The sequence below is a fragment of the Amblyomma mixtum genome, chromosome 10, assembly GCF_055824585.1.
Source record: "Amblyomma mixtum isolate Tamu chromosome 10, ASM5582458v1, whole genome shotgun sequence".
Taxonomy (NCBI): Eukaryota; Metazoa; Arthropoda; class Arachnida; order Ixodida; family Ixodidae; genus Amblyomma; species Amblyomma mixtum.
This window is the reverse complement of record NC_143021.1, coordinates 75740986-75764643: the sequence shown is the minus strand read 5'-3', so window position 1 is coordinate 75764643 and position 23658 is coordinate 75740986. Positions and strand designations below refer to the sequence as shown.

The 23658-nt window shown below is 45.6% G+C and overlaps 1 protein-coding gene across 10 annotated transcripts in view; it reads right to left on the bottom strand.

The window, feature by feature from the left end:
- Positions 1-23359, bottom strand: part of LOC149326164 (uncharacterized) — a 29802-nt gene extending 6443 nt beyond the window's left edge. For 4 of the 10 annotated variants that reach the window (XM_089562396.1, XM_089562399.1, XM_089562397.1 and 1 more), the window contains exons 1-5: positions 22876-23359; positions 19179-20901; positions 13672-13728; positions 11398-11524; positions 7037-7148 (exon numbers count right to left, since the gene is read on the bottom strand). In XM_089562396.1, coding sequence (XP_089418522.1) covers positions 7037-7148; positions 11398-11524; positions 13672-13728; positions 19179-19307 — 425 coding nt within the window. In that variant the 5' untranslated portion in view covers positions 19308-20901; positions 22876-23359. Of the gene's footprint in view, positions 1-1499; positions 1758-7036; positions 7149-11397; positions 11525-13671; positions 13729-19178; positions 20902-22875 lie in introns of all 10 variants that reach the window. The other 6 variants (XM_089562404.1, XM_089562405.1, XM_089562402.1 and 3 more) reach the window with 5 other exon arrangements.
- Between the last annotated feature and the right edge of the window lie 299 nt (positions 23360-23658).

The window sequence follows — 23658 nt, the reverse complement described above, 5'->3', positions numbered from 1 at the left end:
AGGGCGAAATATTGGTAAGAACATGGTCTATTAACGAGGAAGATCCACTGCAGGTACATCTGGTTGCAGCATTTATGATACATTCGTACCTGAAACCACTTAAACAGTCAATATAGGAAACAACATAAGAGTTTTCCGTATCTAGAAGGTTAATATTAATGTCTCCAACAATTATAACATTCTTGATTTCGAAAGATAGTTTATTTAATGTGGCATCTAGCGCTAACAGGAACTCAGGGATTGATGATGACGGGGAACGATAGATGCAGCCGAGTACCACCTTACGGCAGTCAGCGGAAAAGAGTGAATGATTGGCTTCAATCCAACCTGATTCGAAATGCGTTGCATTCAGAGCGAGATCTGACCTACGGTGGTATGAAATTTCTGGGGAAATAAAAATTGCAGCGCCCCCATAGCTGCTGGAAAGGCGATTGCAGTATTCTGGTATATAAGATGTAAAACCAAACAGATTGCCGTCAGAATTGGAGAGCCAAGTTTGAGAAATGCAGATGAAAGAAAACGAGTGTCGAAGTGAAGTGATAAAGTTATCGATAGATTCATGGTTTTTCCTGAGGCTGCGTGCGTTGAAATGGATAAGAGAGTGAGTACTGTTCGCAAAGATATGTTGAAGCTTGTCAGGAGATAATGGAATGCTAAAGGGGGATTCAACTGAGACAGAAGCCATGCAGTGGCAAAACTAGGTCGAAACCTAAGGGTTTGTTTCCGAACTGCTACGGAAGACCGTGCTTTCGTCAGTCTTACGCGCAAGAATGCGACAGTTGTTAGTCCAGAGATGCTTCCAATCCATTTCCTTCTTGAGCAGCTTATCCCTTGCAAACAGTTTCTTGTTGTCAAATGTAAGGTGCTCATTCACAAATACTGAGGCAGATGCAGTCGCAGGGAAGCCAATTTGGTCCGTTGTGGGGCGAGCTTTACGTGCCTTGCTCACGAATTCGTTTTTCTTTTCCCGACACACAAACCGAGCAATGACTGCTTCTTCATTTTAGTTTTTGGTGGCTTCACGATGGACTATGTCAAAGTCAGCAGAGTCGACAGGACACTCAATGGCATCACCAATGCACAGGAACTCCCTTTATTTCAACATTGTTGATCCTCGAGTACTGTTCGAGTTCTGCAACCCTCTTGTGCAGGTTTTCATTTTCATCTGCCAACCGCTTGTTGGCAGCAATAAGCTCGGACTCCTTTGCTTTCATTGCCTCAAATTCCTGATTGATAAATTCAACACTGCTAAGCAAAGAAGCATTGCCGTCTCCACCAGGAGCTTGCAGTTTCGAAAGAACTTCTGCAGTGATCTCGGTCACCACTTCCTCAAGTTTTCCCTTAAGTAACAGTTCTAGTTCTTCAACTCTTTCTGCGAGTTCGACATTCGTCGGCATTGCAAACGGGTTTGACAAGCAACAAAAAGTACAACCGCAGCTGGCAGCACTGGCGGCAAGAAAAAAAGAGGCGAAGAACAGAGAAAATTGAATTCAACTAACCTGCTAAGCAGTTCAAAGATTTAGCGAAGCTTGCAGAAACCGCAAATGCTGCCAGAAAGTGATGAAAAGCCGGAGACGGATCCTTATATAGCTGGGCTTTCTGTTGGGACAGGGGGCGTATTCATCGATGCGATGAAGCACTCGACGATATGGTTGCGCAGGCGTAGATGAGGGGCAGTCAATTCCAGAAAACAGCTTGATATTGGACGCAGAATCTTCAGGGCCAACATCGAAGCAAGTCAGTCGATACCAGCAAACCTGCAAAGCAGTTCAAAGATTTAGCGAAGCTTGCAGAAACCGCAAATGCTGCCAGAAAGTGCCGCAAAGGTGCCAGAAAGAAGAAGGAGAGCAAATCCAAACATCCGTGGATGTTTGCTTCCCGGAAACATCCCAAGAAACACCGTCTACCTAATGGATTTTGCACTACAATTGTGGTTACAGCCACCTTCAATATATCTGGTATATTTCCTCATTACAACAGTTAATCAGGTTCAGGGGCAGATAAGCCGCTATTGCGAATGCCACACATATTTTAGGCTTCATCTCAATTAGTAATCTTATCCTCAGCAACATGCTAAGTCATTTGACGCCAGTTTAATCAATCTGCGTCAAACAGGTGACCCCCAAATTTTATGAAAATGGTGGTCGCGGGGGAGTCCCACTTCAATGGCCGCTATACTTGCACATATATAATGGATTGGAAGTATAGTGCACTGTTGCAATGAGATATAGTATGGTCACATGGTGACTGTTTTGGTCAGTTTGACCATCATTGCAGACAGACACGTCCTTGACGAACTTAAGTAGTAAGGCCTAATGCTCTTAAAATATCCGGGACGAACCAATTGTTTTCCTAATCAGTGTGTACCTCAGCTGGCTGACTGATAAACACAACTGACAGCTGCCTCTGCTTCAGGCTGGCGACGAAGCTCTGAATACGTCACTATGTGGCCAGACTCTCTATCTGCCCACTGCCGGGGGCGTGCGAATCGTCAAAACCCCTGCAGCTGCACGCATGTCGGAGGGGCGCCGATAAGCCATGCCACATGCAGTTTAGGCCTGAACACATATATACGGGCGATCGGTTAGCTGAGAATGTCCTAACGTGACACACCACCACTTTGGGAGCCCGTCCGAACTGACCGATGCCAGCCCCTGAGCGTCCAAGCTAAACGACCTCCTGACGCCATAATCTTACACAAACGTTTGGCACGACTGTGGCAGCAGTCCGGATTGTCTGAATTCACCGGGGTGGAGGAGTAGGAATAAACGTTCATTTAGTTAGGTTGAATTAACAATGTTTTACAGTATACAATCTTCCAGCTGCTTCTCCTAACTTCACAGATGGTATACATATCTGTCGTGGTGGTGCAAGGTTACCACCGACAACGGTGTCTTTTTTTTCCAGAATTTCAGATCTTTTATCGCAAATAAACTTCCCTTTCCTTAAGACTTCAGGCAAGATTCGTAAAATCGTAAGATGGGTCTGTGCTACTATTCGACGGCATGCACTATCTCTGGCTTCGGTGCTTGGTGACAAAGCAAAAGAAAGCATGTGTGCAGCAATACAAAAGAGCAAGCAGTTCAAATTTGACAATGTAGGCCTTGCAACATGTCACCAGTGGGCGTTGCATTGCACTACTAATAATTAAATGTGGTGGCTGCTCCCCTTTCCACTGCTGGGCAAGCGGGGGGGTCTGCATGATGGCTGCAGTCCACTCTCGCATACTGGAGACAGGATGGTCAGCCACATACAGCCGCGGGACTGAGGGGTGCTGCAGTGGGTTCAGGTTGCAGATGCGGTGCAACACAGCCTGTCCAGCAGCTGGAAGGTGTCCAACTCGTTTGAACCAATGGCCACCACACACATCTGGGGAGCCCAGCACGTGGATGCCAGGCACAGAGCGCAGCCGGCATGACCGAACCAGCCAGCTTGAACACTCTTCAAACAACCACACACGAGTCGAGAGCCAGTGAAGGCAGCCTCGGAGAGCACTGCAAGTGAAAGCTGTGACCCTTGTTAAGCCTGTCAGCAAATCAACAACTATATCCTGAGATCAATGCGGAGGCACCACAGCTCTCCTTGGCCTTTTGCAACACTTAGTGGGTGGCCTCTATGCAGCCTTCACGGCCGTAGTACAGCAAAGAAGTCCACGTGCAGACACATCCACTGACCTTGCTCCACTGCCTGGATGCCAGGAAGAAGGAAATTACTCATTCATTTACCACAGCACAGCAGATGACTCAAGCACAGGTGCCACAACTAGGCTAAAGATAGAACGACAAGAAAGTTAGCGCAAATGACTACAAAAGTAGGGAAACAAGCTGAACTTGACTGTTCAACTAAGGTTCAGAACAGCTAAGAATGTGAACACTTATAAGACCTTTAACGCAGAACAAGCAGTCGCTCATGCAAGAAATGCTGGAGGCAAGAAAAGTGCATCCAGAGGTTAAAAAAATATCCACCACTACCTCTTAGGGTCCAGGCAGGACCAAAGGATATGAAGGACACACAAAAGTCACTATGCAAGGAATCTTTGACTGCATCAGTGTGTACATGTGTACATATTACAGGCTAAGTATGACACAATGTCATCGGTGAAAAAAGACTGTGATGCCAAAGTCATTTTGTTTGTGTATTAAGACAAGCTGATTCCAAAATGTCAAGAAGCATGTAAGACCAAACAGACACTTATAAAGGAAGACCAGATCCAACTTCCCCCTTGTATAAGACAAATTTTCTGCACTTTCTGGATGAATACAACAATCCAAAAGTACATGCAAATAAAATGGCATTGAACATTTTCAACTCTCGTTTTAGGCATAGTATCAAGCAGTTTCAAATAACCAATGTAAATTCTAGCCTAGAACACACAAGTGAACGAAACGATCTTATCAAACAACAGGAATCACTGAACCCACATGTGGTCCTGCCAGCAAAACCACGCAGGGAGGGAAGATGCAGCATTCTTAATATCATAACTGTGTTCATGAAACCTCAAGAGACTCTCCGTGAAAACACAAAGATCCCACTGCTCTTTAGTTTCTTCAAGCTACCCTCATCATGGGAGAGGAGCAAAAATCAACAGGGGCATGCTTACATACAAACGAAACAACTGTCGTTTTAGACCAAACAAGGTTCCAAACAAGGCAATTGAAGTGCATCACTTTTCCACAATACAGCAAAACTCACTATTCAACTTCAAGGGACAAGAAAAAATGTATTTAATTGCCGTATGACCCCAAAAAAGCTGATAGGAACAGCTTTCATCGCGATGTATTTTACAGTGGAAGCTATATTAGCTTTGTCCAAGCCATTCAGTAGAAGCAGTTTAGGGGCACAACTGCAGCCGTGCCACAAGTTATGCGAAATGCGTTAAGTGGACACCATCTACCTCAAAGTGTGGTTAAGAGGTCCAGTGACGCAGAGAGCCAGTTATCCACCTTTCCATTCCTCAAAAACAACGCAGGGTTTAGACTGTGACTGAGACAACACCAGGATCTAGACTACTTGCTTCGTGCAAGCAGGCCTTGGAGTCCGTGAAGTGTGCCGGGAACCTGATCGAACCGAAGACCTCATGCGGAAGAAGGCCAAGTGTGAGATGCCCATATGGGCAGCCGCCTGTGAAACGTTGAAATGGACCTGCCAGTCCAGACCTCTCTGTAGCTAATTCCAGTCAGCTTTCGCTGATTACTGAGCTACAACGGTACGCTTACATCTAATAATTTTTTAGGGGCGCAAAGACTGCAGAATACTCGTCTTCTTTCGAGACAAGCATAGCGCCAGAGACACTATCTTTCCCCATCTCCATCAATGCTTCACTGCGTGCTCACTGGAAACAATGAGCAGAACTGTTATCTTTAAACTTTCTGCACATACACCACTGTTTGCAAACCAGTGCACGGAGACCTGCACTGAGCCATAACTAGTCACTCGTTCACTGTGACTTTAGCAATATGTAAAAAAAAAACGTTAGAGCATGGTGCTGCCCCTGACAGACTTATGAAGAATTGTCGAGAATCTCAACCAGCAAAGTGTAAGTGCTGAAGGAGAGAGTATTTCTAAAGATAATGAGTATTATGGCGCGTGAAATGGTTCATTTGAAGATTGCACATACATATGGTACATCATTTACAAAGACTATAAGAGACTATGCAGATATGATCGCTGGTTTAGCAGGTTTCCATGTCCAACGCTGTGTTTGCAATAAACCCACTTATAACAATACCGGTTATAACAATATATCGGATATAACAATGGTCAGTTGTGGCACTGTCAGGTTTTGCATGTGTTCTATGGTATTTTCGGCACAACCCTGTTATAACAATTATTGGTTATAACAATGGTATTTCCATGGCACTTCAGTATTGTTATAAGTGGATTTGACTGTACCACAAACATTACCTGCTCACTGACACACCTTCTCTGGATGACGAAAACAAACTGTAAGGCATGTTTTTGGTCACTGAAAAAAATTCACAAGTGGGTCACTGCTTGTACAAGCTTGTTTAGCCATTGAACCCTTTGCGCAAGCTTTGTTATTAATCTTTATGACGTCATCACTGAGTTATGCAAAGCAATACAAGTAGCCATGCAGCCAGGTTCTCTGTTATTTGCCGTTTTAAACTTATTCGCATCAGTACAAAAAAAAAGCAAGTTGTTGCAAGAAAAAGGATTTCTAAAAAAATATAGTGCTGTCATCATATCGAATTATCCTGAGGTTACCGTTACAATCTGTGTATCCATCCAGGTTCTCAATGTGAGCTTTTGTACTGCAGTGCTATATTATATTTACATTTTGAAATGTCTCTTAAGCATTTCTTGACGCTAGCATCACAAGGTCTTATCACTCATGAGTAATCTGTGCACATCCCTGTCAATGCTGCTGGACTGTGTTCAAAGATTCACAGTCATGAGCAGGCAATTCTGTGCCACATGGGACTTTCTACGAAGATATGTGCCCCTTACTGAGAATGTTCAGTCATTTTAAAGAGGGCGCAGTCAACAGGCTTGGCCATTATCGTGTCCAAGCCAACGAAGTGAGCATCTTGCTACTGCTGCTACTAAGTCCAGTTTCTCTTTTAAGGGCACCAGTTTGTGCAAGTAAACAGTTTGCTTTTCACTGCATCCGCAAGCACCCTTGCCTTAATGCCATCTGTGGTGTATGACAATATTACCTGAAAGTATCACCTGTGCATTGTCTCTGAACTGCCTGATGCCTTAATGGAACGAGTGCACAAAGTTTCTATATTTTTCTGGCCTGCTATCCAGTAGTATCCACAACCAAGTGATCCCTGATATTGTGCTGTTTCCCGAGGTAGTGCCAGCCGCCCAGGGATGTTCTCTACATGTGGGCATAATCCTGTGCCAGACTGCCTCCTAACTGACAAGAAAGTCAGGTCCAAGACAGAACATGACTGGTCCAGACTGTTCCAAGGAACAACCAGGAACAAGGAGCAACCTTTCACTTTCAGCAAGCTTGAACAATGGCTGCATTTCCTTCTCATCCTTTCACAACAAACGAAGCCACACTTACCAGACATGGTTGGTGTGGCACAGACAGACACCGTCCAGCCAGTCAGGGACCACCGAGAACTGGCAGTGGTGGTGCTTGCGGCTCCGGTACATAACCATCGAGTGTAGCCATGCTGCATCAGAAGCACAATCTGATGTAGGAGCTGGTGGCATTAGACAATGATGCCCTTTTGCAACAGCCACCATTTTCTGGTTTTTACTGGATACTCCTGACAACGAATACAGACCACAATGCCAGTGCTTCGCACAGGCACGAGCTTCGCACAGGCCACCTGGGTGGCATGCGCAGAGAGCAACGCTTCACTACTATTGTACCATAACAGCACTTGCCGCGCTGCTTTCCAGTTTTGGCAGTTCCTCCCACGCCCATGAAAACAGTGCTGCAGCACATGAAAGGGATGAGCCGGTTGTGACCAGCAAAGAACTGACTTCACGAAGTGCAGCCACAGGAATTTTCAAGGGGCATTGCTACAGCCTTTTACTATAATGCAACTTCATGGCGAGTGAATCGAGAGAATTCGAAAGTTGAAAACTAGCTTAGAATTCTACCGCACATTTTGTCTTTAATGACTACTATTTTCAAAGTAACAAGCAGCTAATAAACACAGCTTAGGTTGGCAAATCTTAAGAATAAAGAATGAACACTAGGTTAGAACTTCCTATAATACAGACCTTAATTTGGCCAGTGTTAACAAACAGTGCCATCTCTACTAAATGTAACCAGGTAGCTGTGACCATAGAAAATGCAGGCTGGTGGGGGATCGTCACGCTGTGGTCGTCAGCCCTCGTCGGCTGCGAGCACAACCTACATGACTGACAGGAACCTCAGCTAGCACTATCCCCCCCCTCTGGATAAGATAAGCCATGAGAGTCCGTAAAGACAGCCTGCTTACTTTTGCCAAAGATGGTGCATTCTGCGACTTCACTCTGCCTCTGAGAAAAGTGGTTGTGGTAACAGAATAATGGAAAGCTGGGCGAGTTGGTTCTGTTTGTAGAACATAGAACAACAGAATGAGGATGACACAAAGGAGGACAGAACAGGTGCTAACTTCCCACTGGTTTATTCGAATAGGAAAGCAACATATACAGGTTACCATGGTGATGATGTCATATCTGTCCTTGCTCACAAAATGCTTTGCAATGACACAATCTCATGCTACTGCAGTGTGACAGATGGCACGGTAACGTACGTGGTGTCAGCACTATGAAAATGACAGGCTTCCACTAGCTCCCTAAAAGTTTATCTACTGTGCCAAGAACACAAATGTAAACAGATACCAGTGGACAGCCAAATTACCTTCCTACATAGTACTCAAAAGTGTTTAAAAGGTAGTGAAAGCCTTTCATAATCATATGGCCAGTGCCGCCTGTGTTAGTGAGCCATCTATCACACTGCAGGAGCATGAAATCGAGCCACTGGAGAGCATTTTGTGAGCATGGCCAGATACAGTAAAAGCTCGTTAATTCGACACTGACGGGACCGCGAAAAGTTGTCGAATTATCCGAATGTCGAATTATCGAATGAACAACAAAAAACAATGTTTGCCGCAACCTTTATTTGGCAAAGAAATCTGTTATCGTCACCTGCTTTTTCGAGCGAATTTTAGCGACTACGATAGCTCTAACAGCTGCCAGGTGCTGCGCGGCACACGCACCCTCAGGGATTTTTTCACAGAAGTCCTCCCGCACGGACAAGGCTTCTGCGGCTTTTTTCACCGTGCACTTCGGCATTTGGGGCAACTGCTCACAATCGTCACCTTCCGACGAATCGTCGTTGTCAGCGCCTGTCACTTACCGCCTGTTCCGTATTTATCTGTCCGTGTTAGAAAAAATTCTCCTGCACAAACTACTGGACTATATGGGCTCAAACGCCGACTAGACGGTAGCTTATGATAGTCTTCGCCTTTCGATATGTAATTTAACATCTAAACTTGCCTGCATTTTCAGGAATCGGCGAAAAACTGCATTCGGCTGCGGCAGAACTTTTCGTCCAGGCGAGCAAAGAAGCCATTTTGACAGGCTGCGCCATCTGGCGAGCGGTGAGGCACCCGATGTCACGGCTTGGAGGCAGGAATGCGCACCTCGCGCGGTTTCTTCGGATGTGCGCGTTGTCTGCTCCTTGAAATTAACACCGCTCGCCAGATGGCGCAGTCTGTCACACTGGCTTCTTTGCTCGCCTGGACGAAAGGTTCTGCCGCAGCTGAATGCAGGTTTTCGCCGACTCCTGAAAATGCAGGCAATTTTAGATGTTAAATTACTTATCCAAAGACGAAGACCATCATAAGGTACCTTGTAGTCGGCGTTTTGAGCCCATATAGTTCAGTAGATTGCGCAGCGGAATTTTTCGTAGCAGGGACAGATAAATACGGAACACGCGGTATATTACATCCTCGGTCACCTGACAGGACACAAAGGCAAGGCGCGCAGGCACTGCGCGCTACCCACGCGAAAGCAGCGCGGGGAGGAGGTAAAGCGAGCGCGGCTTCGGCCGCTTATCTGTTCTTTCAGCCAGCGTCCCTTCGCGGTTGTTGCTACAACACCCGTCTTATCTTTTCTCTTTATCTTTATCTTTCCTCTGATCTTCTAACTGTCCTCTATCTGCACTAGGCAGCGGTGGTTGCTAGGCTGAGCCAGTAGGCAGGCCCGTGCAATTTCCTTTCACCCTTCTCTCAGTCGCAACAAAACAGCAACAGCAAGCAGCCCAATAAACACACTGACAAAGCGCGTAATTACCAAAAAAGGCGCCGCCTTATGGTTAAATAACCGCGATCGTAGCAGCAAGAACACGTGGAAACGACGACACACGCCAAAAGGAGACTTGCTGTCGATAGGGTGGAGTGGACGACACCAACACGACTGCTGCGAAGCACAAAAAAAAAGACGCCAGCCGCTTCGGCCGCCGTGGCCGCCGGTAACCTCGCTCCCCTAGCCCTCGCTCACCCTGCTGACGGCGATGACCATACAGATGGCCTATCAGCCGTACAGTAGCCCCGGCAGTGTTTTTTTCTTTTTGCTCTTGGCTTGGCGGGCTGCGGAGTGAAGTCGAACTAACCGACGCACGGCAAAATTTGTTCGAATTAACGAGAGTTTCGCCCTATAGAATAGACTCCTATGTATAATTGTAGGGACCTCGCGTGCGCGTCGAATTATCCGATTTTCGGACATAACGGGGGTCGAATTAACGAGCTTTCACTGTATGACATCACCACTGCTACCTTCAATTGAGAGCACCACACGTTCTGACTCTCTTCGTGCCACTCTCCTTTTTCTGCCCTATGTTATATGTGCACTGAAGGCTTGGAAAGTATGTGGCCCGGCTAATGCAACAACGGCTCTTTTTTTCACATGAAATAACAGGGTGGAAAAAGCTGTTGCACCACCACCTGTGAGCATGATTTATCGTCCATTACATTCCTAGCCAGATATACGGTTTATGTACTCGTATCACCTTGCAGCAATGCCTTCCGATGCTGCAAAACTTTGCAAATGAATAGACAGGGAGTATATAAACAGCCCTGCCTAAATAGCTACGCACTACATCAAAGTAGCCAGTGAATTTTACCTGCTTGTAAAGCAGTTCTGGAAAGATTCTTTGAATAGACATCGCATGGAGCATGTAAGCGGCATCGTCGTCACAGCTTCTGCTCACTGAACTATTCTAATAGCTACGATAAAACAAGTGCAATAGCTAAATCAGATGATACTACTGCAAAACGTTACCTGGCAATGTCTGAAAAAGTACTGAAAACAGACACGCCTGGCCTGGCCTTTCCTGAACTGATAGCACACCCCATCCTCAGAGTTATGGAGAACTCTTACCTACTGGGTATGCAAGATTGTTGAGAACACTATCCCCTATTGCCATAGACACCAGTAGTCTCTCCACATATGACTAGGTGTGCAGCTTCTTGTATATTGACACCTATCAGTCACACTGTGCAGTCCATTCCAAGATGGAGGCGTACAGGTTGATGAAGGAAATGAAACGCCAGGCAGCCCTTGCCACTCTGGCCACACAACACAGGAAGTTGCACACAGACCTCTCCCTGGTGAAAACAGTGTGGCATCAAAAAGGTGTGGTCCCATGGGCAAAATTGTCCACTTTCGGTTCTGAGCTGGTTTTTTGCTGTCCCCGCTGCCTTAGTTCCCCGATTCAAGATGCCTCACAGCCGTTTTTTTCCCCGTGAGAGCCCCATCAGCTCAGAAACACGTGCACTGATGATGCAGGCTCGGAGAGGTCCATTACCACCTTTCTGGACATAGCGAAGTCTCTTTTTTAGAATGTGTGGAAAGAGCTGATGTGCTCCGATGGTGACATGGCATCTGTGATGGAGAGGAAAAGCCGTCAGTGGTCAGATTCACCTGACTGCATGATTTTCTCCAGCGGCTGCAAGTCATCTTGACTGACCCAGGAAAGGCGACGAGGGCCATTGCAAGGGAGCTCCAAGACTGTCAGGCTCGCCGTGCACGAAGTCTTGATGTATCCCTCCTAAACAGTGAGGTGGGGGCAATTCACGTTCGATAAAACTTGGGAGAATCCTCTGCTTCGGTACAAGCACTTGCTAACCAAGCTGAAGAAGCCTGAAGTGCATGGATTTTTTTGCAGACAAGACACAATTTGACCAAGACCAAAAAAGCTAACCGCCGTAAGGACAAGTGGCTTTGCTCAAGCACTGATGAGGTTTCTACAGTGATGCACACAAAACTTCTGTCGTCTCTGATGGCGTTAACTGGGTGCGGCCACAGTGTGACAAGGACTGCATGGCGTTTCATTTTCTGCATCAATCAGTACCCTTCCATTGTGGAACAAACTGCGTGCCTAGATAGATGTGGTTAAAGTACTGCTGTCTATGGTGATAGAGATTTATGTTCTCAAATACCTCGCACAACCGCTATGTTCAGCGGACTAAGAAATAGTGCTTCATCAAAGAGTTAACTGCTCTCAGATGACGAATGAAAAAAGTCAGCCCGATTCAGACTGACCATAAAAACACAATCTCTGCAGAGGAATAAAAAAAATTGCTCTGCATGATCTTCATCGATTCCATGCAAAAACATGATTTGGAACCCAAGAAGGCACATATGAATGTGCTTATGCATTTTCCTGCGTTCCTCATTTGGTTTTTATGCTGAATTCATTACATCATGATGTGCAGACAGGACCTCCGAAATAATTTGCCATGAAAAAGAAAGTTAGGAAAGTTACCCTATGTGTGTCAGCCGAGATGTTTGTAATGCCATCGCAGCGGAAGTCAAAAGGGGGAATCCTGCTTCATACCTGAATGGAAGCCAGAAAGCCTCCGAGGCAGGTGTCAGTGTGGAAAGGGATGTTGCACTTTGCCCCCAAGAGGGAACAGATGAGACTAGTGAAGCGGAAGCCCATTGACGAATTAGCAGTAAGATGGACAGCAGAGGGATGCAGGATATCGCTGCAGAAAAGATGTTCGGCTTTAACTGAGGAGGACTATCTTAATGCTCAAACAATGAACGATAATCTCATAGCTATCATTACCAAATGTGCATTAGAAGTAGGCGGTAGGCTCGTTCAACAGGGTACTGGCAAGCTATCTGAGGAGACGAAAGATCTTATTAAGAAACGCCAAAGCATCAAGGCGTCTAACTCCACAGACAGAACAGAAGTGGCAGAGTTATCAAAGTTAACGAAAAAGCTTCAGGTAGCCAACATACGAAAGGTGGTAATATGGATAGAATCGAGCATGTTATGAAGAATGGAGGTAGCCTAAAAGCAGTCAAGAGAAAGCTAGGCATAGGCAAAAATCACATGTATATGTTAAGAGTCAACGAGGGCAATGTGATTAGCAACGTGGGTAAGATAGGTAAAGTAGGCGAAGTCCTCTACACAAACCTATGCAGTAGCCAATGTAATGAGGATGTAAATGGCACAGGCAGTGTCACACAGCAATGGGACATCCCGCCAGTAACGATAGAGGAAGTAAAAGAAGCCTCAGGAGCAATGCGAAGGGGGAAAAGAGCCGGTGAACACCAGGTAACAGCAGATATGTTGAATGACGAATGGAAGATTGCGCCAGAAAAACTAGCCACCCTGTATACACACTGCCTCGTGACCTCGAGCGTAACAGAAGCTTGGAAGAACACTAACATAATCTTAATGCATAAGGAGATGTCAGGGACTTCAAAAATCACAGCCCGATAAGTTTACCATTCACTGCCTATAATGTATTCACTAAGATAATCACTAATAAAGTCGGGAATACCTTAAACTTCAATCGACCGAATTATTTGGCAAGCTACAGTTAAAGACACTCAACAACAGACCATTATCACACTATCAATCATGTGGTTGAGAAATATGCAGAACATAACCAACCGCTATATAGCCTTCATAGATTAGCAGAAAGCATTTAACTCAGTCAAAACCTCAGCAGTCATGCAGGCACTGCGGAATCAGGCTGTAGAAAAGACTGATGCAAAAATACTGGAAAGTATCTATAACAACTGCACACCTACTACAGTCCTTCATGAAGTCAGCAATAAAATTCCAATAAGAAAGGGTGCAAGGCAGGGATCTCGCCAATGCTATTCACTGCCCGTTTACAGGAGGCGTTCTGAGGCATGGATTGGGAACAGTTGCAGATAAGGGCTAATAGAGAATACCTGAGTAATCCGTGATTTGCTGATAACACTGCCTTGCTTAGTCACGCAGGAGATAATCTGCAAAGCATATGATCAGTGAATTAGGCAGGCAGAGCAGAATGATGGGTCTAAAAATTAACATGAAGAAAACCAAAGTAATGCTCAACAGTCTCGCAAGGGAACAGCAGTTCACAATTGGTAGCGAGGGGTTGGAAGTGGTTAGGGATTACGTCTACTTAAGACAGGTAGTGAGCACTGATCTGGATTATGAGAGGGAAAAAACTAGAAGAATAAGAATGGGGTGGAGCGCATATGGCAGGTTCTCTCAGATCATGAATGGCAGTTTACCAATATCCCTGAAGAGATAAGTATACAAACGACGTATTTTACTGGTACTCGCCTATGGGGCAGAAACGTGGAGACTAACAAAGAGGGTTCAGCTTAAGTTAAGGACAACGCAGCGAGCTATGGAAAGGAAAATTATAGGTGTAACATTAGGAGCCTGGAAGAGGGCAGAGTGGGTGAGGGAACAAACGCGGGTTAATGACACAATAGTCGAAATCAAGAGGAAGAAATGGGCTTGGGCAGGGCATGTAATGTGAAGGAAAGATAACCGCCGGTCCTTAAGGGTAACGGAGGGGATTCCAAGAGGAAGGAAGTGTAATGGGACAGCAAAGAAGTTACGTGGGTGGATGAGATTAAGAAGTTTGCGGAGATACGATGGTTGCAGCTGGCAAAGGACAGAGTTATAATTGGAGAGACATGGGAGAGGCCTTTGCCCTGCAGTGGGCATAGTCAGGCTGCTGCTGATGATGATAGTTGCGGACTGCTTGTCTGCACAGTGGCGGGCAATGAGGTGGAAATCCAGTAGGTAATTGTGGAGCTCCACGTGCATTATTCAGATGGCCATTATCTGTGGAATCATGTGGCGCTGGTTTCAGCACATTTGGAGCACCTAGTGGTGCACGAGACAAGTGATGGGGCCTCTTGGTGTGATGAAGTATCTCCTACTACGACTGTTGTTCACGCCTCAAGAACTCTGTACTCACTCGGCTGACAGCTGCTGAATGGAGTTTGGAACGCAGCGGACGGAAATAATTTTTTTCACAGCCACTCATGAAACGCAGCCAATGATAAGGTGCCTTGAGGAGGCACATTTCCACTGTAAAGCATGAAATCACACACACATACTGAGCTCACCTGATTTCATTACGTACGGAGGTGTCTTTAATATGCTACTCAGCCTTAAAGTGAAGACCTCTGTAGGACCTGATGATGTACCCAACGTATTCCTGCGCGGCTATGCCGAACCCCTGGCCCATATTCTTACTCATCTGTTCCAGCTATCATTGCAGGACTGTGTTCTTCCTGACGGTTGGCGAATAGCCCGAGTGATTCCAATCTTCAAAAAAGGTGACTGCCTTGATGTTAGTAACTATCGCCCAATTTCATTAACCTCCACTACGTGTAAACTCATGGAACATGTCTTGTCCAATTTCATAATCGCATTTCTTGAAAAGCACAGTGTTTTAACGCGTTTCCAGCATGGATTTCGGAGAGGTCTTTCATCTGTTACTCAACTAGTAACTACCATTCACGAAGTGGCATCCTCACTTGATAGGGGCGAGCAAATTGACATGGTATTTCTTGACTTCAGTAAAGCGTTTGACCGCGTCTCACACAGCAAACTAATCCTAAAGCTCCAGAACACTGGTCTTCCTCTACCGATTGTGAAATGGATTCAAGCCTACCTTAATAACCGAAAACAGTTCGTCCACGTCAATGGCTGCTCATCTGGAATTCTACCGGTTGGCTCTGGGGTCCCCCAGGGAAGTGTCCTTGGCCCCATTTTATTCCTCATATACATTAATGACATCATTGCCTCAGTTGACACCGCATCCGTTAGTATAAGGCTGTTTGCAGATGACTGTGTCCTATTCAAAACTATCCGTTGTACCAATGACCAAAATCGTTTTGAACAATAACCTTAATGCTGTGAACCAGTGGTGTAATCTTTGGTCTATGGAATTAAACAGAGAAAAATCTGTCCTTCTTCGGGTAACTAACAAGAAATCTCCGGCTCAGTTTTTGTACAAAATCAACGAATATCCGTTAGTTCAGGTCAACGAGTATAAATACTTAGGTGTTACGATAACTAACAACTTGAACTGGACCAGCCACATTAATAAAATCTGTACATGAGCCCTTAGGAAACTAGGGTTTCTTCGTTTCAAATTAAGGTCGGCCCCTTCCAATGTTAAGCTGCTTGCATACAATACCCTTATCAGACAACTGGAATATGGCTGTACAGTATGGGACCCTCACTTGAAAAAAGACGTAAATAAACTAGAAATGGTACAGAGAAAGGCAGTTCGTTTCATATTCAATTCATACCGCAGATTAGATTCTCCATCGTCTCTAATGAGTGCTAACAACATTTTGACCTTAGAAAGCAGAAGAAAGATTTCCAGGCTGCGGTTTCTGTATCGGCTCTGCAATCACCAACTTGGTATCAACGCGCAATTGTTCATTCATCCACGTGAGGGTCGTCAAACTCGGCACACCCATCTTTACAACCTGGAACCAATCTTTGCGCGTACTAACAGGTTTAAGAACTCATTTTTTCCGCGCACTGTCTCAAAATGGAATGCACTCCCAATAGAAGTATTTTTCCGCGCATGATGTAAATGTTTTCGAAGAACGAGTACGAAAAGCTCTGGGTTGATGTTGCTCTTCGCTTTTTGCTGATTCATTTCTTTTTCTTTCTTTTTCTGTGTTTGCACTGCATGCTGCGCATTTGATTGCTTTGACTGCTTTGACCTGTTGATTGCTTATGATTGCTTGTGTTGCTTTTTGTGATTGCTTGCTAATGGTGGCGCTGAATTGCGTTTACTTAGGACCTGTATTGCCCTCCTGCTTGGTCTTCAGTGACTGCAGTATGTTTTAAATAAAAAATAAAATAAATAAATCTGCACTTTTGGACTGTCTTTCACTGGTGTTCTCCCCCTAAATAGAAGGAGTGGAACATCTGGCAGAGGCATTCGGGATTTTGTCCTCATCGCTGTCCATATTAACGGGACAAAAGAAAGTCGGCAGACACACTTAAAGACTGCTTATCCGTGAAACAGCGTAAGCCTGCCCACTCATTTTTGTGAACGCAGTTGCCGTGCGCTGCGGTGTGATGCAACCCGATGCCATGCACCTGGCAATTCTACCTCTGCATGGTGCTAGTAGCTGCCGCCGTGATGCTGCTCCACTCCTATTGATCTGCGTGCTGACTTCGTGAAGGCAGTCGCCACCCTACAGTGGCCCATGCACTGTACAGTGCCCCAAGAGTCTGACGTGGTAGCTAATGGGTTGATGCCCATACATACAGAATTGGTCCTCCTCTACTTAACATTCATAGATTCCTGGGAGTCCTCATAGCACTCCTGGTGCAGTGGTTAAGCAGTGCACCACTGCCCTGGGATTGCAGGTGGTGCCACGAGTGGGACTGGTGCAAACCAGGTTGTCTCGAGCAGCTTCGCATTGCCAGGTTGTATGAGGACGCCACATTTTATAGCTAGCATCGAGTGTTAACGCACACACATACACACATTCAGCGACAGAGAGAGAGACTGGTTTTTGCTCAATGGGGAAGAAAGGCTTAAGAGTAAAAATACAAGCGTCCCAATGAGCTCCGTACATTTTCAACCTGCCCACTGTCCGGACAGTGAGTTTTGGCAGTAATGAGGCATAGATACTTTGATAAGGTTTGGTCCCGAGAAAAGCTGTGCATAATTAGAGTCGTCCATATTAACGGGGGCTGTATTAATGGGGCATGGCTGTAACCTGAAAGAAAGCCGTGCCAATGCTTGCTAATGGCTCTCTAAGATAACTCCAAGTTTAGTGAAATGAGTCTCTGCACCCCATAAGCCAAAGCGAACCCCTCTCTGCAATTCCTTGAATGGGGTCGATGCAGCCAAATGGGAACAGAGCTGCAGATCCCACAAGATGCCGAAGAGAACAACCCTCCTTTCTTTTTGCGGAATGGCACAAAGTAAGCAACACAAGGAAGTGTTCACAACAAAGCAGGCAGCCTTGAAAAAAAGAGGTAGATGTCATGGTTCATTCGGCTTAGCATCACACTTGCTTCTTGTTACAGTTCCTAGGTGAGACTCTAACATTCTCACTTCTTCCCAATGACTCCATCTGCTTCACATGATTTCACAAGCGCGTATTCAACTCACTTTTTCCTCCGCATGTATATTTGTCTTTTCATTGGGCATGCAGGCACTACCACCATGCTCTTTGTAAGCATAATCAACAGCACAAGTTACGCATCTGCTTATGCTTTTAAAAGCTCCCCACCTGGTGCTATACTCAGTTTTTAACATCTAAAATACATTTGCAATTTTCAAAACAGGTAAATGAAAAATGCCTTGCTCTGTATCTGAAATTCACATTCACAACAAAACAGGCATATTGTATAAACCTCGAGGGCATATTGTATATAATATGGCCAAATGAACATACTACTACTACTACTACTACTACTACAGTAAAGCTGCTGTGCTTTTCATTATACATTCAACCACTAGTACATACTGTGTTTCATAGACCAACTGACTGACTCAAAAGACCAATTAGTTTCCTCTGTCATAAACTGCCACCCTTAGTTGAGCAGTGACAATAATTCCACGGAACAAGCACACCTGACAAAGGTCACGACACGCTCTTTGAAGCAGCAGTTAGGACAGGCAACTCTTAAAAATGTACCAATACGTACAAAACGTTGATCACTGATTGCCTCTGAGCCACCATGGTGCACCAGTGACGCATGTGCCAGTGATTACCTGCTTTGACTACTGTGCATGAAAAGCAGGCAAGTCCAACATTCACCTCCACAAGTGTGGTCTTCACTGATCGGCCTATAATGCAGCCACGTCCTTGTACTGTTGCTCACGTAACTTGGAGACTTTTGTACCCGAAACTACTTCAAGCCTGTCAAAACTGGCACAAGACCTTACGTTCAGAAGACAGCGAAAACAACAAACAGAGAGGGTAGAAGATGCAGTTTAATGTCGCACTGTCACATCTTTGTGCATGCCATTTTCGATGTCTTGTTAGAAAGGGACCACACCAAGGCTGGCATAATTTGATGATCCTGAAACTGATTCTGTCCCATTCGTGCATTTTCTATCATTTTCACTTGCTGAAGTGACGCCGTGCACAAAGCTGGCACTTTGTCATTGTCTGAAGCACAGTAATGAGAAGGTTGATGGAGGCATGAGGCAGATTCAGCCAGCTACAAAGAGTTGTAATACAGAAATGGAATTGCATTGGTATGTAATAGGGAGTATGCATCAAAGTTGTGGCGCATACAGCATGGCAATAGGCTGCAGGCATATCTAATCTGTTTGGCCTATCGCCACCTGCTCCTGCTTGCAGTGCTGAAACTGAATGGTGAGCCACAAAAAAGCGCCCACGAAATTACACGAATACCTCCTCTGCGAACCAAACTAGCCCCATTCGATGAGGCCACTCACCACGTTGGTGTTGCCGGTGGTGGCCGCCTTCATGCTCTGCACATCAGCCTTCATCGACTCGGGGTCAACCGGAGCATGGATCGCCTTCGTCTTCAGGTATTCACCCGCCTGCGAGGAGACACAACACATGCCCTTCTCACACACCACCCTGTTCGATGACGCAAGCGATCTCAGGATTCCAAGAGGAGGTGTGCTGCTTCCTTCATGCACGTGCCAGACATGGGAGCTACACAGCCTGCTTTACCCCCGAGTTCTCGATGGCTGCCCTATTAAATCCACTTCCAGCTGCATAAACACAATGCTTGTTAAAAAATGCATAAGTGTACTAAGAACTTGGTTACCACGCAGGGTATCTATCTGCCTATCTAATAAAAACTTTGTTCACACCTGAAGCCCACTCAGTCACGTGTAGGGCTACCTTCACAGCACACAACTGTTGGTGTTTTTAGACACCAGGTTAACCTGACCAGCTCCTCATGTAATCGTTAATTCAAGAAATAGCACCACAGAATTCATTCGTACTGCTTTGGAGTGTTTTTCCACAGTAGGACAGGCCATATGTGAAGCTTGCAACGTGAACAAAGGCCCCATTCAAGGCAGTGAGTGGATCAGCAAAGTGAACTTTAGTTAGATGTGCTTCTTTGACAGAAGCACTGTCTGGGGCTATAGAAGTTGCGAAGAAACAGCGGTCATATCTGCATGCAATTAGGGGCGGCAACAGGAAGGATGGACACATTGTGGGCATTGTCACTGGCAAATAGGGCAGCTTCCTGGACAAATGAAGCTTCTCGTTTACACTTCTCTCAAAAAGGCAACACCCAAAAAGAAACAACGAAATACTGAACCATTTTAATCAAGGACTAGGGTATTTACAGTGTTGGCAGGTGATCAGACTGCCACAAAACTGGCTTCAGACAAACAGATAGACAAATGCACAATGGCTAAATGCAGGCAATGGCCACTTTGAGTCCCAGCACACCACAACTACAAGTCTGGTTGACAACATGGGCCCCTTCATGATTCAAAGATATTTTTCAGCCATCCTTAGAGAAAATACTGATAGAAAATCTAGTAGCTTATTTCCTCATGGCTAACAAATAAGACATTGAACTGAAAAAAAAAATAATCTAACAGATAGTCTTACAGGCAATTACATAGCCTGGAATTGTGAAGTTACTTTCAGGACCAGCAACGGGGGCAAGTTTCCCATATAAAGTGCACATAATGCTACCATCTTTCAGAAACACAGAGACATCACAAGGACAACCAGTGCATGCAAAACTCTGCAGTAAGCTCATAAAAACTGACAACTTTCACTTATGCTTACTAGTATAACCTTAGAATGGCTTTCCCACAGGTGCCAGTGGCATCAACAAAGTTACTCATGAAGTTACTCAAAGTTAACCATGAAGCTATGCATTTGTCTTAAAGCGAGTACAAATGGGCAGATTTACCCAATGTTTTCTGTTAATTCAAGGCTGCTATAAGCACCTAAACCACAAAGCAGCTGCAGAGCAACTGTGTGGCCAGTGATGTAGCGATGATATCCGGTGAGCGTAGCTCCTCTGGTGGCACATTCAGCGTGGACAAGCAGCTGACGGGTAGCAGGTAGCAAAAGCCTCACAAGTTTCCGGCGCAACGGCACTGCGTCCACCGATGACGCCCAGGCTGACAAGCATGCCAGAGTCGGCAGCAGCAGGCTGGCAAACGCAAGGAAGGTTGCCTGCATCGCAAAGGTAAGTGGATTAGATGGCTGCACAGTAGTGCAGTCACTCAAGCCAGCACTACCGCTTCTTTCGTTATGGCTATGAGGGTCACCATACTGAAGGGCTGCAGAAACCTCAACCACCTGAGGTTCCTTAACGTGCGCTGACAATGCCCTGTACACGGGCCTCTAGGATTTCACCTCCATTGAAATTCGACCGCCATTGCTGGGATGGAACCCGTGTCTTTCGGGTCAGCAGCCGAGCACCATAACCTCTGAGGCGGCACACTCGGGGAACAGGGGAAACAAGATGGCTCACAGTACAGCTCGAGGTTATGCAACCGAGCAATGAGCTGAGCTGAGTCCCCGAATTTCACGAGAGATGCCTTTAGTATATCCTTTGACGACACTATTCATTTTAAACTGGAAAGGAGGATATATCTGCTACCGGAGAGGAAGCTCGACAAAAGGCAGGAGGTAATGTGGCGTAGGCACCAGACGCGAGCCTTCTTTAGCCCGTAGAAACTAGCACTCATGCACCCAGCGCAACACAATCCAACTTGCAAAGAATACGACGCTACAGCCGGATATGACCACATTCTACGGAGCTGCAAAAAGGCGCCGCCACCAGCGGACCTCCTACCACCAGTCCCTTCTCTGCAGTGGTGGGAGGCTATACTGTCCGACTCAGACCCGCTGACGCAGGTACCGGCCACTGAGGGAGCTCACAAGGTCACCGAGAGCCACGGGCTCGAAGCCTTCTAGTATAGTGCCCCCACAGGGCTCGATGCTGACAATAAATGTTTCCCAATCCAATGTGAGCAAATGAGGACGTACTTCTTTTTCTCACCAGCAGGATTCAGTACACTAGAGGGACTAATTAGTTTTTGAAGAAATAAGCCACAACTATGCAAAATAAAAGGGATTACATGCGTGTCATCAGCTCAGTCTGCAACATACACTGACAAAACGTACTGCAGTATCAAGAATTGTTGAATGGTGCCAAAGCAAAGGAAGACAGATTGAGAAGGCCTTCCCAAAGTAAGCACTTTCTAGCCTCCCGGTCTACAAACTGCATGCTCGCAGTATGAAGTCCTACTAATACACTTAAGTGAAGATTCTTCCACACATAAAATAAATTGAAGTAACGCATTTGCACAGCCTAGGGTGGATGGGTGCATCTTGAAAGAAAACTGCAAAAACTGATTAATGACAAGAGGAGAATCACAGGAGAGTTTATTCTTTCTGCACAGTTTTCGTTCAAGATATAAAATAACATAGGCCTTAACAGTCTTTGTATAGAAGTAAAAAAAAGAATGACTTCTGAGTTAGCACTTTGTACAAACCGCATGAGAAATTCCCTTCATATTTATTAAATGTTAACTTATAAAACAGTTTCATGGTCTCTCTGCATTAGGCTTATATACTGAAACCACGCACCATAAAAGACCTGCTTGCACTAGTTTCAATGACCTTAACATGCCACAATTGGCAATTTACTGATACTGTGTAACATTCCGGTGGCAAGAAATTGTTCCTATACTAAGGTACAGATCGTGCGGATAATATGCTAGTAGCCCGCTCTAAAATTTTTACTCCCTGAAAGGAAACCCCTCTGGACGTGTAAAGAAAAAAAAACGAACCTGAAAACCCAGATAAAAAGATTCCACCAGCTGAGATACAAGAACACACTTGTAGCAATTACCAATACTATATCCAGAAACACGAACGATGGAAGAATAAAGAGGCAATAATGTTTACAGTGAAACAGTGAAATGTTTACAGTGAAACAAATTTGTCTTCACCTGCATCAGCTCTCCCATTGCCTTAAGTTACAATCTGGCAATATATGACATCTCCGCCAAGGTGGAAAGAAACAGATCCACGGAAGAGTCTTAGCGGATCTGTCAGAATCCTCTGTGATGCCCAAAAAGATTACTTCCGGATTTCTCCAGCTGCACTCAGCCCCCCCCCCGGGTAGACTCTACTCACGATACACAGCTGCCAGGACCTCCGTGAAAGGGACTGCAGTGCCAACGAATCACCTCTGTCCCCATCTTGCGTGCAGCCACAAAAACGCCCGCTTGCACCACTTCACTGGACAGCGTCCGCGTTGCGGTCTCGCTCTTCATGGATGGCCTCCTGCAGATGGCAAGAGCTGCGCTGTGCCCTATGTCAGTGCACATTAAAGACCCCCAGGTGGCCGCAACTATTCCGGAGCCCTCCTCATCATCATCCTACCAAACTAAGTGATAGCACAGAGTGAAAATATGCAAAGAAAAAAATGTCTCAAAAGGCGTGTACATGAATCCATTACTCTACATGAAAATAGGGGGTAGGGGCACGTCCTCGATTTTGACAGAACAAATCTTGCCACCAACTGTAAACACAGGATGCTTTGAATGCAAGAGACAGAAACCAAGCCCATGTATACAGAGAAAGGGAACGAATTGGCGCTGTGATAAAATATGTGGAAGTTTTCAGAGCAAAGCAATAAAGTGCACGTGCCTGGTTATATTCACCTTAATTGCTCGAAATGCTCCACAAGACTGTTACAGAAAGCCAAATGCTTCTTCACTGGCTGTGGTGATGCAGAGGCTACAGCATTCAGCTGCTTAGCATGAGTTGCAAGTGTTATCTCAGACGTAGCTAGCATTCTCATTTCATTGGTGACAAAAAGCAAAAATGTCCATGTGCTGAGAGGCAGTGTTAAAGACACCAGATTGGCGACATCACTTTGTGACAGGTGTTCAGTGTGGCATTTCTTATGGCTAC